This window comes from Sciurus carolinensis, chromosome 18 (assembly GCF_902686445.1).
Source record: "Sciurus carolinensis chromosome 18, mSciCar1.2, whole genome shotgun sequence".
Lineage (NCBI taxonomy): Eukaryota > Metazoa > Chordata > Mammalia > Rodentia > Sciuridae > Sciurus > Sciurus carolinensis.
The window spans coordinates 13177751-13200920 of record NC_062230.1 but is presented as its reverse complement, the minus strand read 5'-3'; the positions used below and the strand labels follow the sequence as shown (position 1 = coordinate 13200920).

General features: G+C 43.4%; 1 protein-coding gene and 1 pseudogene across 2 annotated transcripts in view; both read right to left on the bottom strand.

The window, feature by feature from the left end:
• Positions 1-12657, bottom strand: part of Znf12 (zinc finger protein 12) — a 17568-nt gene extending 4911 nt beyond the window's left edge. Inside the window, exons 1-4 of one of the 2 annotated variants that reach the window (XM_047533237.1) lie at positions 12434-12657; positions 11370-11434; positions 3742-3868; positions 3388-3483 (exon numbers count right to left, since the gene is read on the bottom strand). In XM_047533237.1, coding sequence (XP_047389193.1) covers positions 3388-3483; positions 3742-3868; positions 11370-11384 — 238 coding nt within the window. In that variant the 5' untranslated portion in view covers positions 11385-11434; positions 12434-12657. The remainder of the gene's footprint in view (positions 1-3387; positions 3484-3741; positions 3869-11369; positions 11435-12433) is intronic. The other variant, XM_047533238.1, reaches the window with a different exon arrangement.
• On the bottom strand, positions 12511-23170 carry LOC124970660 (speedy protein E4A-like; annotated as a pseudogene).

Genomic DNA, 23170 nt, shown 5'->3' with positions numbered 1-23170 from the left:
AAACACACTAGAAAGTGGTGGAGAAATGAAGTAAACTTGCAAAAACAGAGTACCTTTGATCTTTGCTACTCTGTATTTTGTTCAAAACTAGGTACAGAAGGTAAAATACAGACACAGCAATGACTGGCAGAAAAAGGATGTTGGATGAATGGCTGACAAATATGAAAGGATTCAGAACAAACAGGGTGAACAGACAGGTAGCAAGGAGCTCTGCTGAACAAGGAGGGTCACAAGCTATATCCAAGCAGGGATTCAGTTTGGAGGTGGATGAGCACTTTACTCCATATCACTTCTGTCATGCTGGGAGACATTATTCACCTTATTCTAAGATTTTTGTCACTGCCCTAAATCCTTACTTTGCCTTTCCCCTTCCATCCCACACAATAGTGCTAAATAAATTTACATCTAAATGCCTCATGTCTAGAACCTATAACCAGCGTTTTCCCTCTAACTCAGCTTCACTTGAAAGGAGAGTTCTGGAACATCCTTGTCCACAGGAAGCATAAAAATGGTCCACAGGGCATGCCACCTTTCCAAAAGTTTAGATTTCTAAATATTCTAACAATGCTGATTTAATACTGAACTCTGGCCACGAAATTCCTTTTGTTCCTATTTGGACTGTCTTACATGAACTCTGGTGAGATGACCTAGGTGAGCTGGTTAACAGTCTCATAGTTAGTATCCCCACCTGTCACCTGCAGACAATGGCCCCTGCCTCATAGGGTTGTTGTGGAATTGCTGGAGTTAAGGAAGTGCTGAGAACAGGCACAAAACACATGCTCAATAAGTTGAGCAATTATTTTTCCTACTTTCAATCTCTTAACAATTTCCTTAAACCAGTCCTGCTCCTGACATTTTGCCATCACCTAATTGAGGGTGAATGCTTCCCCACCCAAGTTTAAGTTAGTGTACAAACCTTAAGCATCAGATCTCTCAGCCTGTTTTTATAATAGTGGTTTTCAATTTTTTTTTAAACTTATCTAACAAATTCTGGAATGAACCTACCCAGTGTACTTGCTATCATCCATATCAAGTGAAGCCATATCAACTGTATTCTCCCAAACCTACAGCTTCCCTCAATCTACTGCTCATTAACAGATAAAATGGTTAAAAAAAAAAAAAAAATCTGATAATTTTTACCACCTAGATTCACAATGGCTAGGATGAGTTTTCACTAATATTCTGTTCCAGGAAAGCCAAGCTTGCTTGTTGGATGAGGAGGGTGATAAGACACACCTAAGCAGGGATTTGCTTTGGAGGATGTGACCAGCACTTTACAAATTGTCATGACATGCAGGTTGGCAGAGACTGATCATGATCTCAGTGCCTCTACTTATGTTAAGACTGCTGTGGTGCCACATTTGTAGCCACAGGTCTCTGCTCTTATTGCTTCCCTCTTTACTTGACTTCTTGCTTTATCCACTCACAGCCTATCTTTAAAGGCTTTCTATCCTTGAATAGAATCATAGAAGTTCTTTAATTTGAATCACAGAGATACTTTTCTAGTACTTAAAATATAAAGGGATGTGACTTGGCATGCATCCTTAGAAATAACTGCCTATAAATTATTTTTGAATGGATGGACAAGAAAGTTCTTTGACCTAGATGGTTCCTGAGAAAAATCAAAGAAACCAATGTCTACTCTATGTTACATACTGTATTGAGGGAAAACATGCCATTTTCTTTATAGGATTATAATCTAGAACACCAAAAAAGCTCAAACAAAATATATATCTTATTGGATTACAGACTACTTGATCAGATAGACTTTTTGTTGTTGTTTTTTGGTTGAACTAAAGTTGAGAGAAGGAAAAGACTGGAATAATAAGAGGTGGGAAGGAACCAAACTTCAAATGGGTAGAAAATTCAAACCCAGACAAACACTGAGAACATGTCACCTGGGGAAGGAGAGCCACCCTAGTGAAGTGTGAAGCTGCAGGGATGAAAATCTCATGAAGAGAAGATGTCAGGAGCACAGACAGAATGAGTTTAGTGTGTGAGTGGGGAAATTACTTCCTCCAGGCAATACAGGGCCAATACTGTGGGGATCCTTGAAAGACAAGAAATCATAATGGATAGAGCACATTTGCTTGTAAGCCTGGTGATAAGATAACTGTCTTCAGATGAAGACATCTTGAAATCCAATTAGGATTCACAGCAATACAGGTGTGAGAGAGTACAGTTCTTGTTTACATAAGGCAAAGGAAACAGAACATTCAAAGGATAAATTAATACATCTCACAAAGGACAAAACCCAGTCAACTCATCCTGGCCAGATCAGTAACAGCTGGTGACAAATGGGTATTTTTAGTGAGTCCACAGGGGCCACTATGGGGAAAGAGAAGAATAGTGTAATTTAGTAAATAAGGGGAGAGGGAAAGGTGCTGAGTAATTAAAATTTAAAAGAGATCATGATCATTTTCAGACATGGTAGAATGAGAGAAGCTCTACACTGCTGTGAACAGAAAACACGTGGCCTGCAGAACAGGGTTCTGCAGAAGAGCAGCAAAGATGTCAACCCTGGTGTAAGCAGCATAAAAACAAACAACAAATAAAAACCTGACAGACTTAGATGAAGAAACCCTTTTGAGGACCTCATGAAACAGGGAAAACACAGCAGGTGGAAACAGATCCTTCAGAGACATTTCTGGAGGAAGTGGAAGGACAAATAAATCAAATGTAATTTATGTATGTAAATGCCTATTAAGTACCTGCTACAACACCAATGTTATTCAAGGCATTAGGCATTAGGAATAACAGTAAATAAGTGTCAAGACAAAAATGAGCACTTCGGAAAAGAGGGAGTCCCAGGTACTACTATTACCAAACTCCAGGAGGGCTAAATTTCAGGAATGGTCAGCACCATCCAATAAAGCATAACACATATACCAATGAAGGTGGATGGAATCTACTGGTTTAGGCACAGGTAGGGATTTTGGCATTTGACCTCAAGTAAAGAAGTAAAAAGTGAAACAGGATAGTAATAAGTCTGAGGCATTTCACAGCAAAGAAAATAAAAACACTTAAAACAGGAAGGTAGTAAGAACATAAGAGTCACATGTCATTTTTTGATAATAGCCTTAAGAATATCTAAAAACAAAAGGAATCTATGATAATGGGTTACTGAAAATGCTAGAAGATTCAGCAAAGACCCAAGGTTTAAGAGGAAGAAGGAAGGGGTTGACTTTTGATTCTGGGCAACAGTAAGCAGGGCAAAGCTCTGTAGACATACATTTTCATGAGAAAGGAAGGAGTCTTAGGGAGAGAGAGTCAGGTACCTACAGCATAAAAGTAACTAGTCATTTCTAAAAGGTTTGGGACCATTAGAAAGTCCCTGGGAGAGAAACTCCCCCATTACCAATCTCCTCTCTGCCTCCACTAACACACCTGGATAGCTTTGAGGTGGGAATTCTCCTTCTACTATCCATGGCTCTTCTCCTTGCTCCAACTTGATGATAACATCCGGTTTGATTATGTGATAGCCTGTTAATGAGAAATGAAAGAGAACTTGAACCTGGCTGCTTAGCTGTAGGGTCTCTATCATGCGGGGCAAATGCTGCTGTGCCAGCTGCACAACAAAGTGCCCTGGTGTTTTATTAAAATCAGACTCTTTCACTGGGAAGGCCGAGACCACAAAGCCCTGCCTGGTGCCAAAAATACTACTCACATTTGTCCCATCCAACTCAAAGTTAAAGTCATCAAATCAGAGAAATCCCATGTACTTTAGTAAGCTTTCCTCACCCACAGAAACGAGGTTGCTGTAGTTCTCCAGCATCACATCCCTGTATGTCATCTTCTCTTCAGGGTCCAGCTGCTGCCATTCGTCCTGGGTGAAGTCCACAGCCACATCCTTGAATGACACTGGCCCCTGCAGTGGTACCATGATAGGAATTGAGTGACATGGAAAAGGTACACAGAGAAAAGATCTTCTCAAGCTCACTGAACACTGTATACCTTATTTTATGTTATAGGCTGTGGAAGGAAAATATGTGTATCAGAAATATAGTGCTATGGGGCTCATTCATATACACTAAGAAAAAGAAAATGCTGGGCTTGCACTGTGAGTCAGGAATAACCCTGGTTATTGGGGAAACTAAAACTAGCAGGCACAGGGATACAGGTCTGAAAATTCCAGGATGCACTATGCTATACTCATCTGAATACTCTTTATTTTGTCTCCAGAACAAAAACAATGTTAGTTCTCCCCTAACTTTCCTGGCCATTCCTTTTCTATCTCTTCTGCTGGTTCCTCTCTCCTTTAAATAATCCTAAAGTTGGAGGGCCCCAGGGCTCAGTCTTTGGTCTTTTACTCTTTTTATCTGTACCTGCTCCTGTGATGGTGAGCATGCCCAGCTTCTTGGCTAATTTAATTGCCATCTACATAATGACACTTCTCAAACTTATATCACCAGTGCAGGCCTCTATCCTAAACTCCAGGCAGGTACCTATGTCCCAGATCTTAAACTCACCACACCTGAAATATAACTGCTATTCCTGTCCAAACCTGTTCCTCCTCTAATCTTCTGGAACCACTCTGCAGTATTTGCCACAATCACCAAAGCAATAAGCAAGCCTGGCAACATATGTTCTAGTTTTGTCTTTCACTGCAGGAAAACACACAGCCTGCTACAGAGGTATCAGTAATAACATGACTTGGTTGTCCCCCAATTCCCAGCTGGGAACCATCCATTTCCTTTCTTCCTATTTATACATTCTAGGATAGAAGCACATTTCTGAGAAAGGACAAATAGCATACCTGGAAACCGACTTTAAATGTGTATCCTCTGAATAAACTGTCCCCCTCACAAAAACTCACACCAGCATTTTAACTGCTTCCTTTATTATCATTACCTCTACAGCAAGATAATATGGTGCAATCACATACTGTAACATCAGCAGGAAACAGGAACTCCATGGAAAACACTTAATGCAGCTTTGTGGACACCATGTGGACCTATCAATGATGTCTACTGCCTATCTTACCACTTTTATGTCACCATTAAGTTTTATGCACTTGCCAAGAAAGGATTATAAAACAGGAAAAATTAAGTTCCTGATGATTTCATAAAACTCAGTTATATGAAAGATGGGAAAGGAAATGATTTATCATGCTCGTGGGCCATGTGGGAGGACAGTGCTAAACTTCTGATGTCTCTGAATGTTTTGGCTTCTCCATTCACAAGGGCAGGAAAGGTCCTGCTGGCAGGTCAGTTCCATTTGCTGGGGTATCCAGGCACCAGGTTCAGGGGCCTAGAAAGGTGGAGGGTGGTCAGCACAGAGAAAGCTCAACTGCAGATGGGATGCACGGTAATAGAAGTGGGCCTGCCCCAGTCAGACTGACCTATGACATGCCTGCCCAGTAGGTGATGGAAAGCAAAGCATGACTTCCAGAACCTCTGCCCATATTCCATCCAGGAATCACCAGACTTGACTTGGGGCCACCATGATGAGGACCCACAGGGCCCAGAGTTTGCATCACTACCTCACTAAGTGGTAACAACTTACTCATTTTTTAGAAAAGTAAGACTGATTTCATTTACTCCAGTGATGGATCCCTATTAATTATCCACCTGATATTTACCAATACAGTCCCTGTGGATTGGGTACAAACAGGCATGAGGTCATCATGTGGCCAGCACAATGCCTTCAAACCACTATTAAGGAGAAGAGGGGAGGGAAATGTGGAGAAGTCATCAATTCACAAATATTGAGGAAAGAAAATCAGAGTCTTATAAATACACAGTATATGTAATGAGATCATATATACCTATAACTACAATAGATGTGAACTGATAGAATCTCTTCTAAACCAGAACAGTTCTTCTGGTAAAAATATCCTAGGGACATGCAATTTACCAAAAACACACTTAAAACAAACACACCAAACTCAGTATGGTGGTACATGCCAATAATACCAGCAACAAGGGAGGTTGAGGCAAGAGGTCCAAGGCCAGCCTTAGCAACTTAGACCCTGTCTCAAAATAAAAAGGACTGGGATACAGTTCAATGGTAAAGTACCACTAGGTTCCAATCCCTAGTACCAATAAATAAATAAACATACCATTCCATTCAGACATCTCCTCTATAGATCTTATTTGAGTCTTTCCCACTAAAGGACTCTAAAGCAAGCTTAAGAAGGAATATTTCAGTATTTAGGAGAGTACTTGCATTTATGAATGAATAAGTGAGTGATTACTTAATTAATAAGGAATGCTAACTGAGGGAAGGAAGGCTATTCTGGGGTCAAAAAAGTCAACTAGGTCAGTCACCAAAGTCCTTGTACATTAAAAGTCATCAACAAATGCCAAGAGACTGAGGGAACAGGGCATGAGGAAACAGTCAAATATTAATGTATAAAGACTCACGTGCACCTTATTCTCTCAATTTGCTTTTTTGTTTTTTAAAAAAATTGCTTATAACTTTGCCTTATGGGGGAAACAGTAGAAGATGAAAAAATTAAAAGTTTCTGCTGTTTTGAATGCACAAAACATGCACACACTGTCACTATTGGAAAATAGCATTCTCATGAATGTTCCAAATAGTTTTTTATTTGATGATGGCTTTCAATCATTTGCCTGATTCACTTTTCTCCACAAAGGGAGTAAGAGAAAATTTCACTGTTTCTACTCTGGCATGAAGCAAGAAGTTTTATAAGGAATAACTTTGAGAAAATGAGTTTCAAATCAGAACTGTAGTATTTAAGGGCTTCAGGTCAGTTTTATAGGACAAGGGTACAATCTAATGACTGCTCAGTAGAACTGGGTATGCATGCCTGTTTTGCACCCACTTGGGAGGCTGAGGCAGGAGGCTCCTAGAGCCCAAGAAAGACCATGAAACTCCATCTCAAAAGAAAAGTGCTTGGTAGAGACAATATTCCAGAGACAGTTTTATAATAATAGAACTCAGGACTGGATAATGTTTGCACCGAAGCCTGAGCACTGGGCCTGAGAGTGAGGATAATTGTGTGAACTTCTCAATGTACAACTTCCCCAGAGTTGGGTTTCAGTGCAGGCAGTGCTGTCCTCCACTGCTGCAGGGAAGGAGCCTTCTTCTTACCTCTTTGAGACTCCTTCCATGAGTGGCTGGGGAGGATAGGAGTTCAAGGTGAAGCACTGGAACTCCATTAAATAAAATGAGAAAATGCATATACCTCAAGACTGCAAAATGAAAAAAACCAAGAGAACTTCAACAAATGGCCTGTTTGCTTGGTTGCCTCTAAAGGTCAGTGATCTCATGTGCATCAATGAGAACTAGATGGGTAAACAGAAAACAGTTAGACCCTCCCAAGGCCAAAGGACTGCAGACTAGGGTTTCTACCCAACCAACATGAGTCCCCTTGTACATCATGACAGACATTCACAGATTTGCAGACTCGAGAGTGAGCCAGTCAGTACAACACCTATGGCCCATCCAAGGAATATATTGCATGCAGCACTCTCGAGATGGCAGGGAAAGTCAAGAATTCCAGAAATGAGAACCACAAGACAAACCCTTCCACTCCCACTACTGATGTCACCTGTTTAAGCAGCTGCATGGAGCACCAAAGGAGAGGATGCTCTGGACCTTTCATGGAAGCCCATCCATGCAAGTTTTCTCATTCTGAGAAATGTTAAAAAACATGAAGTACTCCATTTCTCAAACTTAAAATATTTAAGAATATATGGTAATGCTGGAAAATGAAACAGAAAGATGAATCAACTTGGAAGCAAATATTTACAAACATGACCAAACTAGAAAAATTTATAAACATCCAAGAGTACTCAGTCAATAAGAAAAAAGCAAAATAAAATAATCTCATAATAAAGATCTGCATCGATGATATAAATAGGCATGTTACATAAATGGGCAAGTCTGAAAAGGCTCTGCACAGTTCTATGAATTGACATTCCAAAAGGGACAACAACATAGAGACAATAAAAAGATTAGTGGCTGCCAGGAGTTGAAGGTGGGAGTAAAGCAGAGATAAAGATCTGGGACACAGGATTTTAGGGCAGTGTAACTGCTCTGCATGAAACTGATGGTGGACAGGGGACAACTCATTACCCATTTTGTCAAAATCTGAACTGGATGCCTTTGGGATAGCTCGGACTACAGGCCTGCACCACAGCACTGTGCCTGGCTCACTTTATGAAATAATAAAGTATTAAATATATAGCCTCGCTCACCACATCGACATACCTGGGCCCAGGGTCAGTGGAAACACTGTCATATTCCCCATCTGGCATCTTAGTTGGAAACCTGAGTCCCCTTGTGGGGTGCCCCCCGAACCTCCTGCATGGCATCCTTTACACATCTCAGCCTATTTGTTACATCCTTTTATCAGATGACTTGCTTTCCTAATTAAAAGGTTTCAAATTCTACAAAGGATGAAACCCGAACCTGGCACAGCACTGTCAGCTCTTTGGTCAGTCTCAGTATCTACCTCCGCTCTTGGCTCTCACTGTACCTTAATGGAAGTGTAGCCTGTTACTGGTCCTCTGGGAGCTTTGCTCAGGCTCCCCATGCAGTCTCCTGAGCACCCTGACCAACCTCTACGACCCCTCAAAGCCTGATTACACTGTACCACAGAAATTCCTCCTCATCCCGAGTCTTTCCTCTCAGTGAATAACAGAAATGACACCTTGACAACACATTAAAACATGACTTCTGCTTTGTTATCACTCCAGTTTCCCAGGCATTGAGCATGGACCCCCCCACCCCCTTACTGCTCCCAATTACTCTGTAGATTATTTCTCCAAGGAACATCTGGGCTCCTCAGGGCTAAGAAGTGCCTCTTACAAATCCATCCTCAAAGCTGAAGTCAAGAGACAAAATACTGGATGAGGAAAAGGGCCAGAAAAGCAGGCCCAGGCAAGCAGTAAGTTGCCTTTGGAAATCCTTCAGGCACCTGAGAGAAAGTCTCTGAGGACAGGACTGGTTTCCACAGCATCCAGCTGAGAAGCACCAGGCAATGACAGGCACACACAAAGAGCATATTACATCCACACTGTAAGAAATGAGACGACCTTTCAGAGAAGGGAAGAAAGACACCAGGATGTCAGCTGGCTGAGCCCATGTGCTCCCTCAGTCTGGGGCTGCTCTCTCCCCAGACCTGAAGCCTCACCCTCACTCTTAGCTCATGAGCTAATTCCCAGAAGACAGAAGCATGCAGGAATGTCACATCCTACTCCCCGCACACTGATCACCCCCTGGCACTCATGCAGCCCAAGCCTGCAAAATGTCCGCTCTCACTGAATCATGGACCGCCCCTCCAGCCATGCACCTCTCTCCTACATGCATCAAAGATTTTCCTTTTTCAGTGCATCATACCCTTTCTTATTCCTCCCATCAAAACAAAACAACAAACAAAAGTTCTATTTTGACCTCAACTCCTACTTTAGCTACTGGCCCATTTCTCTTTTCCCCAAAAATTTTGAGTCCAAATCCCCTCCACTGCCCCCCAAAACCAGGAATAGACCAAATCCAATTCTACCACTCTCTTAAACCCCTCCAGATTCAGCTAAATAAATCCTCAAGGAATCAGAGGACATCCCCAGGACTGAATCCCATGACCGGTTCCATCCTTGGGCTTGGCTATGAACAGCATTTGACATAGTTGCTCCCCCACCCCGCCAAAACTTTCATTTCCCTGGCTTCTGAAACATCATGCTCCTGATGCTCGTTGTTGCCCCACCCAGTTCCTTCTTCAGTAGCAGACTCTGCACATGGGAGAGTCCTGGGCTCACCCTCTCATCCACCACCTAACATAGCTTTCCATGCTGACTCCCAGCTCAATCTGTATCCTGAAGTCCCAACACATGTCCTGCCCTCTTGGCATTGCCACTTTACCTCATGCTAACAGAGCCAATTCAAAATGGCTAAAACCTAATTTTCTCAAACTGGATTTTCCCACCATTTCCCCATTCCCAGTTTAACAACCTTGTTTTCCCAGGCACTCAGGGAAGCCTCTGAAGAGCTTTCCACATGAACACAGCCTGATCAAATGAAGGTTTCAGAAGAAATATTCAAGGCAGAAAATGCACGTGAGCTAGTGAAGGAAAGAAGTAGCAGCAGAGAAAGGGAGTTCCTACAAGAGTACAAGAACAAAAACACCCCCCCTGCCCTACCCCACCGCCCCCCGCCAAAATGTGATAACGGTGGCAGGGAGAGAGTAAGGGGAAAGGATAAAAATCACTTGGAATATAACATTAGCAAACTTGAACAACTGCACGTGGCAACAGAGAATGGAGGAGTTAAAAGGATTCCATTTTTCTGAACAGGGTCACAAGTTGGACAATGCAACAGTGAAAGAATAGGGACAAGAAAAGGAGACAAAGGGAGGGGGCCAAAAAGGATGATTTTGGGATCCAACGCATTTATTAGCTTGAAGTGTCCTCTGGACATACACCATGGAGATGCTCTATAGGCGGCTGGACAAAGGCATCTGATCCCCTTGCGGGAACCAACATGCGGCTGGTAGTTACAGCACAGGACAGTGAGATCAGACAGAAGTTAAGGAGAGTCATGAACTAAAGGCAAAAGACAATCTATAAAGAAGGCAGGAGAACTCCTGAGATTCAGGATGAGGGCAAGGAGAGAAATGGGACAGAAAATGACAGAGGAGATTGCAGAGTGGTATAAGACAAGGATGGCATTTAGCCACTTAGTGTGTATATTAGAAACACCCAAGTGTACATGAGGTCACTGGAAACCTTAACCAGAACAGAATCAGGGAAACGGCAGGGACAGAATGGAGACTGGGAGGCAGGATAAAATGGGAATGGGAAATAAGGACACCTCTACCACGGATTCCTACTGCACTGCCTGCTGTTCATCCAGATCAACTAGCACAGAAATACTTAGACTCACTTAAGGGTGAGGCATTCCTTCAGCTGATCCAGGCTTTATCCCTGCATGGAGCAAAGTGTCCACAGGGCAAGGTTTTAGTCACCAGAAAGATCATGTGTGCTGAGTCCTTCCTGGGCATTATGTTGTCTGCTCACATGATGGAAAAGTAAGATATCAGTGGTAGTGGCTTAAGGGTTGTTATTTGGGAAGACTATTTGGAATTACATCAAAGAAATCCTTAAAATCCACGAAAAAAGAAACATCTCACTTATGGTCAATGTAAGTCAAGGAACGTATGATATTTACAATTACTTGCTATGAAAACCAAACACAGGAGACACAAATGTACTCTGGTTTTAAGAACTCTTCAGGGATCATGCTATCTACACATATGAATGTGGCAAATTGCTGGATGCTGAATGCTACTGTTTTGACCATATCTTGACTATTTCTATTTTCACATTTTAAAGTTTGAACTCTTATTTGCCTCATAAGTACTGTAAATAAAAGGACAAAATAAACACATGAACAGAAAAACTCACCAGGGATTTACTCATGTTCTGCTGCTCTTGGAAAAATATGGAGGATTGTGAAAGCAAAGGTGAATCTGGGGAAGAAAAATGCAAGCAATGTTGTTACCAGTGATCTGACCTAACACAGCAGGAATCTCCTGCATAAAAACCTACCCAAAAAGTTCTGGGGACACTCCATGGAAGACTATCCCATTAGACCTTCAGAAGGGATTGGAGAATGGTCAGGATGGTGCCCACCTGCATGTCTGCAACCCACATAATGTGGTGAATGAGTGTGAATTAACATCAAATTTAATTGAAATAATCTGCTATCCTTAAACGTAAGCTAAAAAAGGAATTCTGCTATACAACACTCATTTACTTTCTAACTTTTTAAACTACTGAAGATCAGAAAATTCATAGACTCTGAAAAAAGAAATACAGTCACCATGGTTGGGACTTTAATTGTATAAATGTGAGTGGCCTGCTCAAAAAGGATATCATATTTAAAGACGTACTGTAACTTAAATGTAATACAGAAGGAGCACAGGCCTAGAAGTGCCTACAAAACACCCGGGGTGACCTTTGTCAATTACCCACCATGTCCTCCTCTATCAAAGGAGGCAGTAAAGGCTTTTCTTGCACCATACCGCAAGACTCTACAAAGGCAGAATTGTGGGGCAAACGATAAGGAGCAGCAGTGCGGATGGACCTTTAGAGACACCTTGGAGACATCTGGAGTGCTGCGAGGAGGAGGAGGAAAGGGAGTCCGGGAGTTGAGAAAGGAGAGCGGACAGAAATTGCAGATGAGGCCGGTGTCCGCTCCTCAGGTACACAGTGTCCTCAAAGATCCTCCCACCGAGTGCCTAAGACGGTGGAGACCGCCCTGGCTTGCCCCTCCTAGAGCTGCACAGCTTGGACCCTGAGATTGCCGAGAACAACGGGGCGCGAGCGGTACCCGTGGGCCGCCGCAGCTCCCGGTCTCCGCCCTCCCCCATCAGGCCTTTCAGCACCTAAGGAGTCCGAGCTGGGCTTAACGCACAACTTCAGGCCGCGCCTCCCTCCGGGACCCAGATCCGCCCCTCAGGACTTACCGACCCGCGGAGCGCCGGCCCGGGTCGCGCAGCCCCTCTGCCGCCACTGCTGCTACCCGACCCTCGGGCCCTCCGCCTCAGGCTCGGCCCTCGCGGTAGCGGTAGAGCCTCAGGCGGAACCTTGGAACAACCAGCCTGCGCCCTTCGGCGCACACTCCGCGATCCCGGCCACCGAAGGCCCCAGACAGAAAACCAGGGCGGCGGTCACCTGGACAGACAGGAAGCCAGGGCGATGCCGCGGCGGGGCGCATGCGTGAACACGCACGCAGGGCAAAAGGCGCGTGCGCAGAACGCCGCCGGAAGCCCGCCGCCAGGGCCCTCCTCCAGACCCGGGACCCTTCCTCGGACTCTATTTCCCAAAAGTCCGCGCGCCGCCGGATTTAGGGACCGGCGGAAATGTCTCTGCCTTATACCGTATTAAAAGACCCTGAGCCCTTGCCGCCGCGAACCCGGTGCTCAGTTTCGCATTTGTCTCTGGTCCCTTTGGGCTTCAAGCAGCGGGTTGTTTGGCTGATCTCGGAGCCCGGATCTTCTCCTTCCTCAGAGCCTACGGTTGGGACCCATGTTCTGACAAACCGTAGGAGAGTGGGTCATGCAGAAGTTTCCCTCAGAGGCTAGCGATGCCCAGCGATGCTCAGCGATGCCTTCCAAGAAAGGGAAAGAAGACAGAAACCGTAACCTTTCCAGATCGCAAAACTAATGTGCTCAAACTGCAAAAAGTTAGCACACAAACTGAAAGGAAACATCCGTGACTGTGAAGGTCACATTTAGAGTTAGGTACAAATGTCCGACCTCGAAAAGGAGACCATAGCACAACGGTGTCCCACTATTTTTTGCTGAAATAATGCAACAGTGCTCTCGCCCAATTGGTTCTTAAACGCTGGTGGGGGAAAGAAAAATAAAATAAAATTTGCCAACCGAGAAGCTCCTCTGCACAAATGCAGAAAATGAAGACAGCCTTTTTAATACCGAGGAAGCGCTGAGCCAGACTGTGATGCTCATCACAGTCGAAACACTAAGGAGACCCCCGCAGGACGCCTCGCCTTTCTTATACCTGGCAGGACCGCTCCACCACACAGATGGGCTCAGGATGAACTGCAGCTGGTCCTTGGCGAAAGCACTGTATGCACCGTGGAGACTCCATTCTCACGGGCTCATCTTGAGTTCATCTGGTGATCCAGGTGGTCGTCCGTGCTCTTGCCTTTATCCTAAGGAAAAGCAAAAGATCCAAACCTTTGTACCTAGTGCATCATAATTTTAAATCTCTACCAGAAATTTTCAAAAGGTTTTTTATATTCAAAATCTCTGGATGTTTAAAAGTGTTGCCTGTCCATCATCCCAAATTAATTGACTGAGATCGACTAGAAGATATCTGTTCTCAAAGGGGGATTCATGAAAAACAGAATTATACTATGCAAGTGGCCAAAATGAGGGATGTCAGAAATAGTTCTGTTTTCACCTTGTATTCTTAGTGGGTTGAGCTGCTGGAACCTTATGTATGCAACTGTGCATGTGTGCTGTCTCTCTCATTCAGGACAAGATTTTCAGGTATGGAAGTATTTTTTTAGTCTAACAAGTGACATGACCCTTCTCTTGATTCCAACTTTACAAAGCATATAGATGGAATGGTGAAATTATATCTTCTGCTCCTCTTTGGAAAGTGGTGAGGGTATTATGGTTAGGAAAAGCAGATGACCACAGGAAAATAAATTCTGCAGAGATAATGTGTTATAACCAGTCCAATTCCCCATTGTTTGATCTTGACTTAAACCTAACTAAATTTTGTCTTTTTTCCCCCATGAGGCAAGTCCAATCAAGTTTTGAATTCAGGTTTTAGAGTCTGGAAAACAGAAACTCAGAAACTTGGATACATTTCATAAATCTATGTGATATCAATTGGATAATTATTAGTTTTGATCAAGAGATACAGACTATAGCATTATGATCTTATTAGTGGTTTCCTTTGAAGGGAATTTGACAAAGTGTATGAAAGATTTATCTGAAATATGAATACTAACAGTAAGATGTAGAGGCATGATCAGAGACTGATGCTGATAATATTAGGTGAGAGAAATAAATAAAACTAAGTGCTGTGAAAAACCATAAATTTAGTGCTAGTCCATTAATGTCTTGCCAACAGAACTGTGTGTAGGGATATATGTTATGTCACAAGATGGAGTTCAAGCCTGTGAATTGAAAGGGACTGTTAATCAACTTGCTTGGAAAGCAGATTTTATGTTGAAAAAAATTAAAGTTAATAAGGAGGCCTGGTGCAGTGGCACACGCCTGTAATCCCAGTGGCTCAGGAGGCTGAGGCAGGAGAATTGTGAATTTAAAGCCAGCCTCAGCAAGAGTGGAATACTAAGCAACTCAGTGAGACCCTGTATCTAAAAAAAATACTAAAATAGGAATGGGAATGTGGCTTAGTGGTTGAATGCCCCTGAGTTCAAATCCTCCTGAAAAAAAAAAATAAGGAATTGATTCAGTATTTCAGAGTGGACAACTTCTTTGCAAGGAGGTGACAAAATCAATGCAGGATACAAACTAAAACCACCAAGAGAAGCCACATTACACATGAGATGGATAAAACAAAGAGAAGATACAAAATGTTGGCAAAGATGTGGAGAAACTGGAACTCCCTTAACATTGCTGGTGGGAATGTAAAATGGTGGAAAACAGTTTCTTGGCTTCTTGACAAGTTAAACACAACTACCCCAGTGATCCAGCAATTTCATTCCTGTGTATATACTCCAAAGTACTCCAACAAGGATCTGTACACCCATATTCACAGCCACATGATTCACCATAGCTGAAAAGGGGGAACCACACCAATGCCCATCAGTGGATGAATGCATAAACAAATGTATTTTATTCACACAAGGAATATTATTGGTATAAAGGAATGAAATGCTGGATGTGCTAATGCGTAGATAAACATCCTTATGCATTTATTGTCTCTCTCTTGCAAATTCACCCTCTTTTCTTGCTCTGTGAGGGTTGGTGCTTGCAAATCTCTCTTCTTTGTCAATCCTAACTCTTAAATCTTGGCTTGAAGGGATACCAGGAAAGAGATGGAGTTTGATTTCAAACTTAGTTCCCCTTTTGTTAGACAGGGGAACTGGGATCAGAAAGTTGCCCTAGTCACACAGCAGTAAGTCACAGCTGGAGCTGAAGTTTGGGTCTGATGCTGGGGCCCCAAATTCACCTGCTCTGTAACTTCCTCCCAGGGTGGCCCCTCCCCACTCTCTCAGCTGAGAGCACACATCTGGAAACACATCATTCCAGAGCCTGGTTTTCTTTCCCATTCCTCACCCTGATCTGTCGCCCCATCTTGGTTCTCAGCTGGCTCATCCCATGTAGGTCCTTATTCCAGCTCCTGGAAAGGACTTAGGTTTCCATAGCATCTGATATACCTGCTTTGGCGTGCAGACTGCAGGTGAGATCTCTTGACTCAAGCAGGCACTGGAGTGGGTTAAAAGTTTGACGTGCCCATCCAGGTGCTGAGTCTGGAGAGGTAGACACCAGTCATCAACTGCTTATCACCTACAACTGTGAGTCTCTAATGTCAAACAAGGAAAGTAAATCACAGAAAGGCTCCCTGACTTGCCCAACACCATACACATTCTTTAATAAAAAAAATCCTGTTGGACAACACGGGGTTTGTTTTTTTTGTCCTATCTTAAGAGTTTGTCCCTTTTGGTGTGCTTCTTTGTATTATTTTGCATTTTAATTTTCTTCTAATACCCCTTTAGAGTAGAAGCAATTATTATATAAATGATTTTCTTATTTAGGTATTATGTGAGAGTGTATTTTTATATTAAAATCCAATGTATGTTATTCTGTGTGTATTATTTTTTACTACCACATTTACTTGACCATTTTCTGTTAGTTTCATTGAATTTTTTAAAAAAATGATTGAACAGTGGAGTGCTGGTCTATCTGGGTTTCATTTGAAGTTCTGAAAGGAGCCCTGAATAAAAGATTAAATATAGCATGTTGCCAATAGGGAGAGGCCTTCAGAAAACCAGTAATATAAATATTTCTTCTGTCCCTAAAAAGTGAAATAAATTTCTTGCTTGCATTCCAGCTGGTAATGTGCTTCTGAAAGCCCTGAGGGACATCTCTCTGAAGTGGGTTTTCTCCCTCAAGGTCCTCCCTAGTCTCTAGCTTAGGGTCTGCCACCTTATCTCTTGTTCTCCTGCATGAAAAACAATTGAGGATTCATTTTCAGAGGGAGGAAATTTGGTCAATTAACAGGAGCCCTGTTAAACAACAGTGTCATTTAATGGCAAAGAAGCAATCCTGACTGACATGATCACATTCATCACAAAGGTAAGAAGGTGTTTTTACTGAGTTTTATTAAACTTTATTAAGTTTCCCCAAGAATGAGCTGTGCTGTGCTCTTCAAATCATGAAGCACATGTGCTCTCTTAAAATACACACCTTCTTTACAATGAAAGACCAGTGTGTCAAGGCATGTTAAAGACGGGCAGTTGATTGTTCACAACTAAATAACAAAGACTAAACATCAAATCAAACTTTATATGTACAAGAAGTTGGGGTACTACAACTGTACTAAAATATATATAAATGAAATAGATAACAAGAGAAAATCTATATTAGAAAGTGAAAATACTCAAGTACATGTAATAGTTACAACACCCATCAGAAAACTGATTAGGAACAGAATGTTTTCAAAGCAATAACTATCTTAAAACTTTAAAATCAATATAATAATAATTCTGTAGCCAGCATATTCAAAATAAACCAATAAAATTTATGATACATAGCAAAACTTTAACAATCCCATGGTTCTAATTTCATGTTTAAAAGTAATCCCCTCCCAATCAGAGCCCCTACATGCTATCTTCAAATGGTCCTGGACTGTAGCAACTATATGTGAACAACAGGACCTTGCCATTCTACCTCAAGGATGATTTGTATTTAACACTTAAATTTAGGGACCTGAGGAAAGTATGGAACCAGAAGAAACCTGGTTTCTCATCATTCCCAGGGGAATAGTAAGTCTACCCCCAGCTCCCAGGAGTACAATTCTGGCAATGATGCACATCCTTCTAGAAGAGTCTTGGTTCTTGTGGATTATCTGTACAGAGGTTCTTCTCTTCCTTCCTCATGACTCCTTGTGCCCCATAGTTGTCCTACTGAAAATTCGTCTCTCCCAGTGATCTGAAAGGAAGAAGAGAGGTTGTTAGACCTCAAGGACACAGTTTTGTAGACATAGCGATGATTTACACCCTGAAGCAGACCTAACTAGAGATTAGATCAACTTACAACCTGTATCTCTGATCCTTCATTCTTGACACCAGGTCTGTACCATCTTTTTAATTTTTGTTTTCATATTTACTGACCCCAACTCTAAAAGGTGTTTCATATACCCAGGGTCAGGCCCAGAGTTCTGCTTTATAGCAAAGACTTGTGTTGATTCTGCTGGTGGAGTATAGTACATCTGTGAATGGAGCCTTGAACTTAACTCACATCATGGTCCTTGCCAGTTACTTCATGTCTGAACTAAAAATCACTAACATCAACATCATGGACCAGGGTACTAGCTGACTGATCCCTGCCTAACCCCTAATGATTCCAGATAATGTCTCCTCCTAACTTGGCTGTTTGCACATAATTTAAACCAAATCTTTCCTTTATGCTCTGTCCAAATCCATAACTCTGATGTGTTGCTTGTAAGAAGCTGCCCTGGTATTTCTTGACCTGCTATGGTTCTGACAAACTTCCTTGACCATGAACCTGAGGGGGAATGATGTCTTTGTGGGAGAGGAAGCCTTCATCCAAAAGTAGTAAATCAGTGGACAGCAAATATTCAGAAGAGAGTTCTGGCCATAAACCATTTGAGAGTAAACTGGGATGAAAATAGAGTTAATGAGAATTATCTTCATTGTTGAATATATGAACAGTTGCATGGACTACCCTATTGTGGCACATTCACATTGTTATAATATATCTCCATACTTGGTGTCCTTAAGGAATGAATGACCCAAAGTGAATTAAAAGGAGAGGGTAAAAAGAACATTAATTTATAGGGGAATAGGAAATTCATGGCTATTCATATTTCATGGGATATTCACTTTGGACAGAGATCAACCTTTCATCAAAGCTGACATTTGGGCTCAACTGCTTTGGGCTAAGGATTTTTAGCACATTTGTGCCTTTGTAACAACTGTTTTTTATGAGGACTGACTGAGCAGCCTTGTAGCACCAGTTCTGTAGGAGATGATCTGTGTGGTTGTGGTTTTGAGGCTGTGAAGCTGACTGAGAGATTCATGCTGTGTGTGCCTGGCTGTGCTGTTGCATGGTGTTCAGAGGGTGGCTGTGGGTGGGAGGTGACAGGAGCGGGTCAGCAGTTGGTTTCCTTGGCTCTCCTAAATAGACAATAAATGTCCCTGACATCAGGCCAGGAATACCGAATTTCATACCTCCCCTCAGGCCAATGACCTCTGGCTTTCATGGACCCATGACTTCTAGGGATTGAGGGTACAATCTCAGCCCCACACCCCAAATTCTGTATTTTCATTTTGAATCTTGAAAGAAAAAGAGTAGCCACAAAAACTCCTTCCCTATGCAGCCGGCAGAGCTTTCTCCTCCACATATCCTACCTGCAAACCCTACCTTTCCATGTCTCTTCTATCCAGCCCCTCCCTTTCCCTCCACAAGAACACACAACCCCACCCACCTCCTCACACTCCTCCCTGGAAACCCAAGTGTTCCAGCCCATGGAACAGATGAATTGGTAGTGCAGCTTGTGGAACAAAGGACGCTGGGCATAGTACTTCCCGTAGAGGCAACTAAAGTTGTCTTGTTTAGGAGCCTGGTTGTTCTCCTCCATGTCACTGGCCAGTAGCTGGGGAAAGACATCAGGTTGTTCCTCAGGGATACAACCAGAAAGGACGTGCCCCTGAGGTTACATTCCCCCAAAAGGAGGTCAGGCTGATCATCTTCAGATAGGACTGCACCATCCCTATCCAGTGTTGTGGATGACCATGCCTTGGTCCAGAGGCCCCTGATGGACAGACACCTTCTGAAGGGTGCCTCTCTCACACTCTGATGCTGAAGACAAACCTGATGTTGGAGCAGTTGAGGCTGCTTCCTGCCACCCTCACCCAGTGCAGTTGACATCAGTTTGCACATCTCCATCCTCGCCCCTTACTCTTTAGTTTCTTTCACGTGCTCACATCTGTGCCCCCCACAGTATCCAGAGGCTAGTTCCTGACCCTGGTTTATTTCTCTGTTCATCCCTTTCCTACCAATTGGCTAACAGAGGGTTTGGTTCATATGGTGTATTAATTCAATGAGACACTATCATATCTCTCTTCCAAAGGTTCCTATTCCCTGCCAGAGAAGATACATTTCATAATGTTTTATTGAACAGATGAACGAATGAAAGCTTTATCTATAGCAAATGCCATAATGACCACCTCATAGACTCAATGCTATAACATAAATTCTTGCAAGATCAAGAGAATTGAGCTGAATGTTTTAAGAATGTATGAATATTTTCATGAAGACCCTGCATTCCTAAGGTGTCCAGTCCAATGGGATCAGGGCAAGAAACAGAGTAGATAACAAAGAAAAGTAATCTAAAATAAAATATTAAGGCCTTAAACACTATCAGGATGTAGTAGCTTACTGATCAAGGAGTGCAACACAAAGATTTTCTTTTGTTTTTCAGACAGGATCTCTCTTTGTTGCCCAGGTTGCTGTCCTGGGCTCTAGTGATCCCCCCACCTGTGCCTTCTAAGAAGCTAGGAGTATGAATGAGTACCACTGTGCCCAGGTAGGCTTCAGTGTTGCAGGTGATTTTAAAGATGGTAATTTTCTTCAGGTACAAATGTGTGAAGCCAGCTCAACAGGAAACCCAAGGTAACAAGGGATGAGAGTGCATTTGGAAGAAACAGTGAAAGAAAGACATAAAAGAATTTAATGGAAGAGGAATTTAATGGTGGGGAGATTATAGAGAGGGCTAAATGTCACATAAGGACTCCAGTTTTGTTCTAGAAAGCGATGAGCAACACAGTTGCTGAGAAGGACTGAGAGCTGTTGCACCCAGTTTTAGAAGGATTTTCAGGGAATACATAGAAAGCTAAGAGCAGGGAGCACTTTACAGTGGACCAGTGCTGTGTAGACAAGACCTGAATTGAGTATCTTTCTGGGAAATCCAGAGGCAGAAGACAAAATGATTATGGTGTAGATGTAGGAAGAAAGAGACAGAGTAGTCAGATACAGTGCACCTCCAGACCCTCTACAGGGACAGGATGTGCTGTACTTTCCACCTCTCCTCTCCGGTGGGCTTTATGTTTCCTTTGGTTTCGTATACTCTTTTAAATCTGTCTTAAGGTGGTTTAGTTTGTTTTTAGTAGGAGAACTGTAAGAACACTATAATGCTATTTTTTTCCTACCCAGAGCAAACAGGACAAAGAGGTTAAAAGGCTCAGGACAGGTCAGCACCCCTCTGCTCTCCTACCCTCAAGGTAATGAATTCTGACTGACAGGATGAGGCCCAATACTCACAGAGCCAGAAAGAAGTGGATTTGTTGGTGCTGCCAAGAGAAGAGGCCAGTCCAGTTAAAATAAGCTATGACCATAGACAGAAGGTACTGATGGAGACAGAGGAAAAAAATATATAGAGAGATCACACCCTGGAAGGGAAGGAATGTGGGGACAGAGGAATGGGAGACTGGGGGAGATAGTGCCGCTCAGAGAATAGTGCCTAGCAGAGTGCCCAGCTTACCAGGGGAATGGAAGGGGGAGCCAAGAGAAGTCAGGGGAAGGGGTGGTCTAGATGTGCACTGGATGGCCAGTTCTGAGGGGGGACCCTCCTGAGGTAGACCTAAGTCAGCTGTGTCAGGAGGGTCTTTGGCAAGGGGAGTCCCAAAGAGAGCTGAGAGGAGAGGATCCAGGAGCCTCAGGTTGCAACTAGCAAAAAGGGAATATTCATGCAAGATGGCCTCAGGCTCAGAAGACAAATCACCCCAAGCAGAGGCAAGGTCCACCTGTCCTCTCTGCAAGAAGCTTCTAGGCTTTGAAGGGAGATGTTGACAAATGACAAAGGGGCCAGAACCTGGGAGCATCATGTTGAAGCTATGTGGAAGCACAGAGAAGGACCATGGGGTTAGAAAGCCCTCCCCATCCAGGCTGTGCTGGAGCAGGACCCCTGCCCAGTGGAGAGCAACCTCACCTTGTCAAACACCCTCAGGTTCTTGTCCCAGGTCAGGAATCTTTTGACAACAGGATCCTCTGTGAACAGAGCTCGGGCATTAGTTTGGAAACCAGAAGGGGCTTGAATGGGAGCAAGAGAGAGGGGAGAGAATCAGGCCTCCCTTGGAGAATATATATTTAGGGTGGGGGTCCATGTTTACGTGGACGAGAAGAGGACAGGAACATTCATCTGCTCGGGACAGTGGCTTAGAACTGAGACTCTGCAGTGAAGCAACTCAGTGAGGGTTTGGGTAACAGCCAGATATCAGTATAATTAAGAACTCTAAATAAACCTTGAAGGCCCAGCACTACCCTTGACTGCACCACCTGCGAATCAGAGAGTTATTCAGGTCGTTTTCTCATTTGATAGTCACATCAGAGTGTGAACATGACTCCACCTCTCAGGGATGAAGGCATCTGGAGCCAGAATGTCAGTGGAAGTTCAGTTGCAGGGGGGCAATTGGAACCAAGCTCTGTGATCCCAAGCAGGGACCTTTTTCAAGTATAGCATAAACTCTGTCCTATAAGAGTCTCTGAGGGAAGATGGGTCCTGAATCCTGCAGGCATGGGGAACCCGGGGCTAGCAGGGCATCTTTTCCATTGGAAGAGTGTAGTGACTGTGTGTAATCCCAGCAACTCAGGAGGCTGAGACAAGCCTCAGCAACATAGCAAGGCCTAAAGTGGATACCCTGCCTCAAAATAGAAAATGAAGAGGGCTGGGGATGTGGCTTAGAGGTTACGTGCCCCTAGGTTCAATATTTGGTACAAAAAAAAGTGCAGTGACTGGAAGTTACTTTCTTGTGTAAAGAGTTGGACTGGAGGGCATTAACTGGGCTGTCTCCCTACCTAGCAGCCTGGCGAAGACCTCATGGTGCTCTGGTTGCACCAGATACACACGCCGTCTCTTTATCTTGAGCCCACAGTGTCTCTACATCTCAGGGGTGCTTAGGCTCAGGGACCAAATCCTCCAGCTCCTCCTCTGAATCAGATGAGCACTCCCTCTTCTTTTGGCCAGAGAACCCATTCTGGAGACCAGGTTCTACCCTGGGATCTGAGTCCAAAAAACCAGGCAGATCCTTCTCCAGCTCTTCCCCCAGAATCTGATGACCATTCCCTCTTCCTCTTTTGGCTGGAGGACTGAGGCAGGAGTCTGGGTTCTACTCTTGAGGCTGAATAAAGAAGCCCAATTGCTTTCTCCTCAGCCATTGTTCCATCTCTCCCCTTTACTGATAACCATCTGCCTCTGATTCTCCTTGACATCGTCCCATCACCCTATTCCTCAAAATTCTTGATCATTAAGGACCCTTTCTCCCATGAAGGGGATTGACCCTTCCTATGTCCCCTCTACATCCTTCCTCTGCTTGGATCTCGTCTCCTAACCCAATTTCTCTCTGTGTAGATTTTCCCTCTATGTGGACTTCCTTATCCCATGTCCTCTGTTCTCATTCTCCAATGTGAGGCTGATTCCATCTTTCCTGGCTTCTCTACCCCTTCCTCCTTACCAGTCAT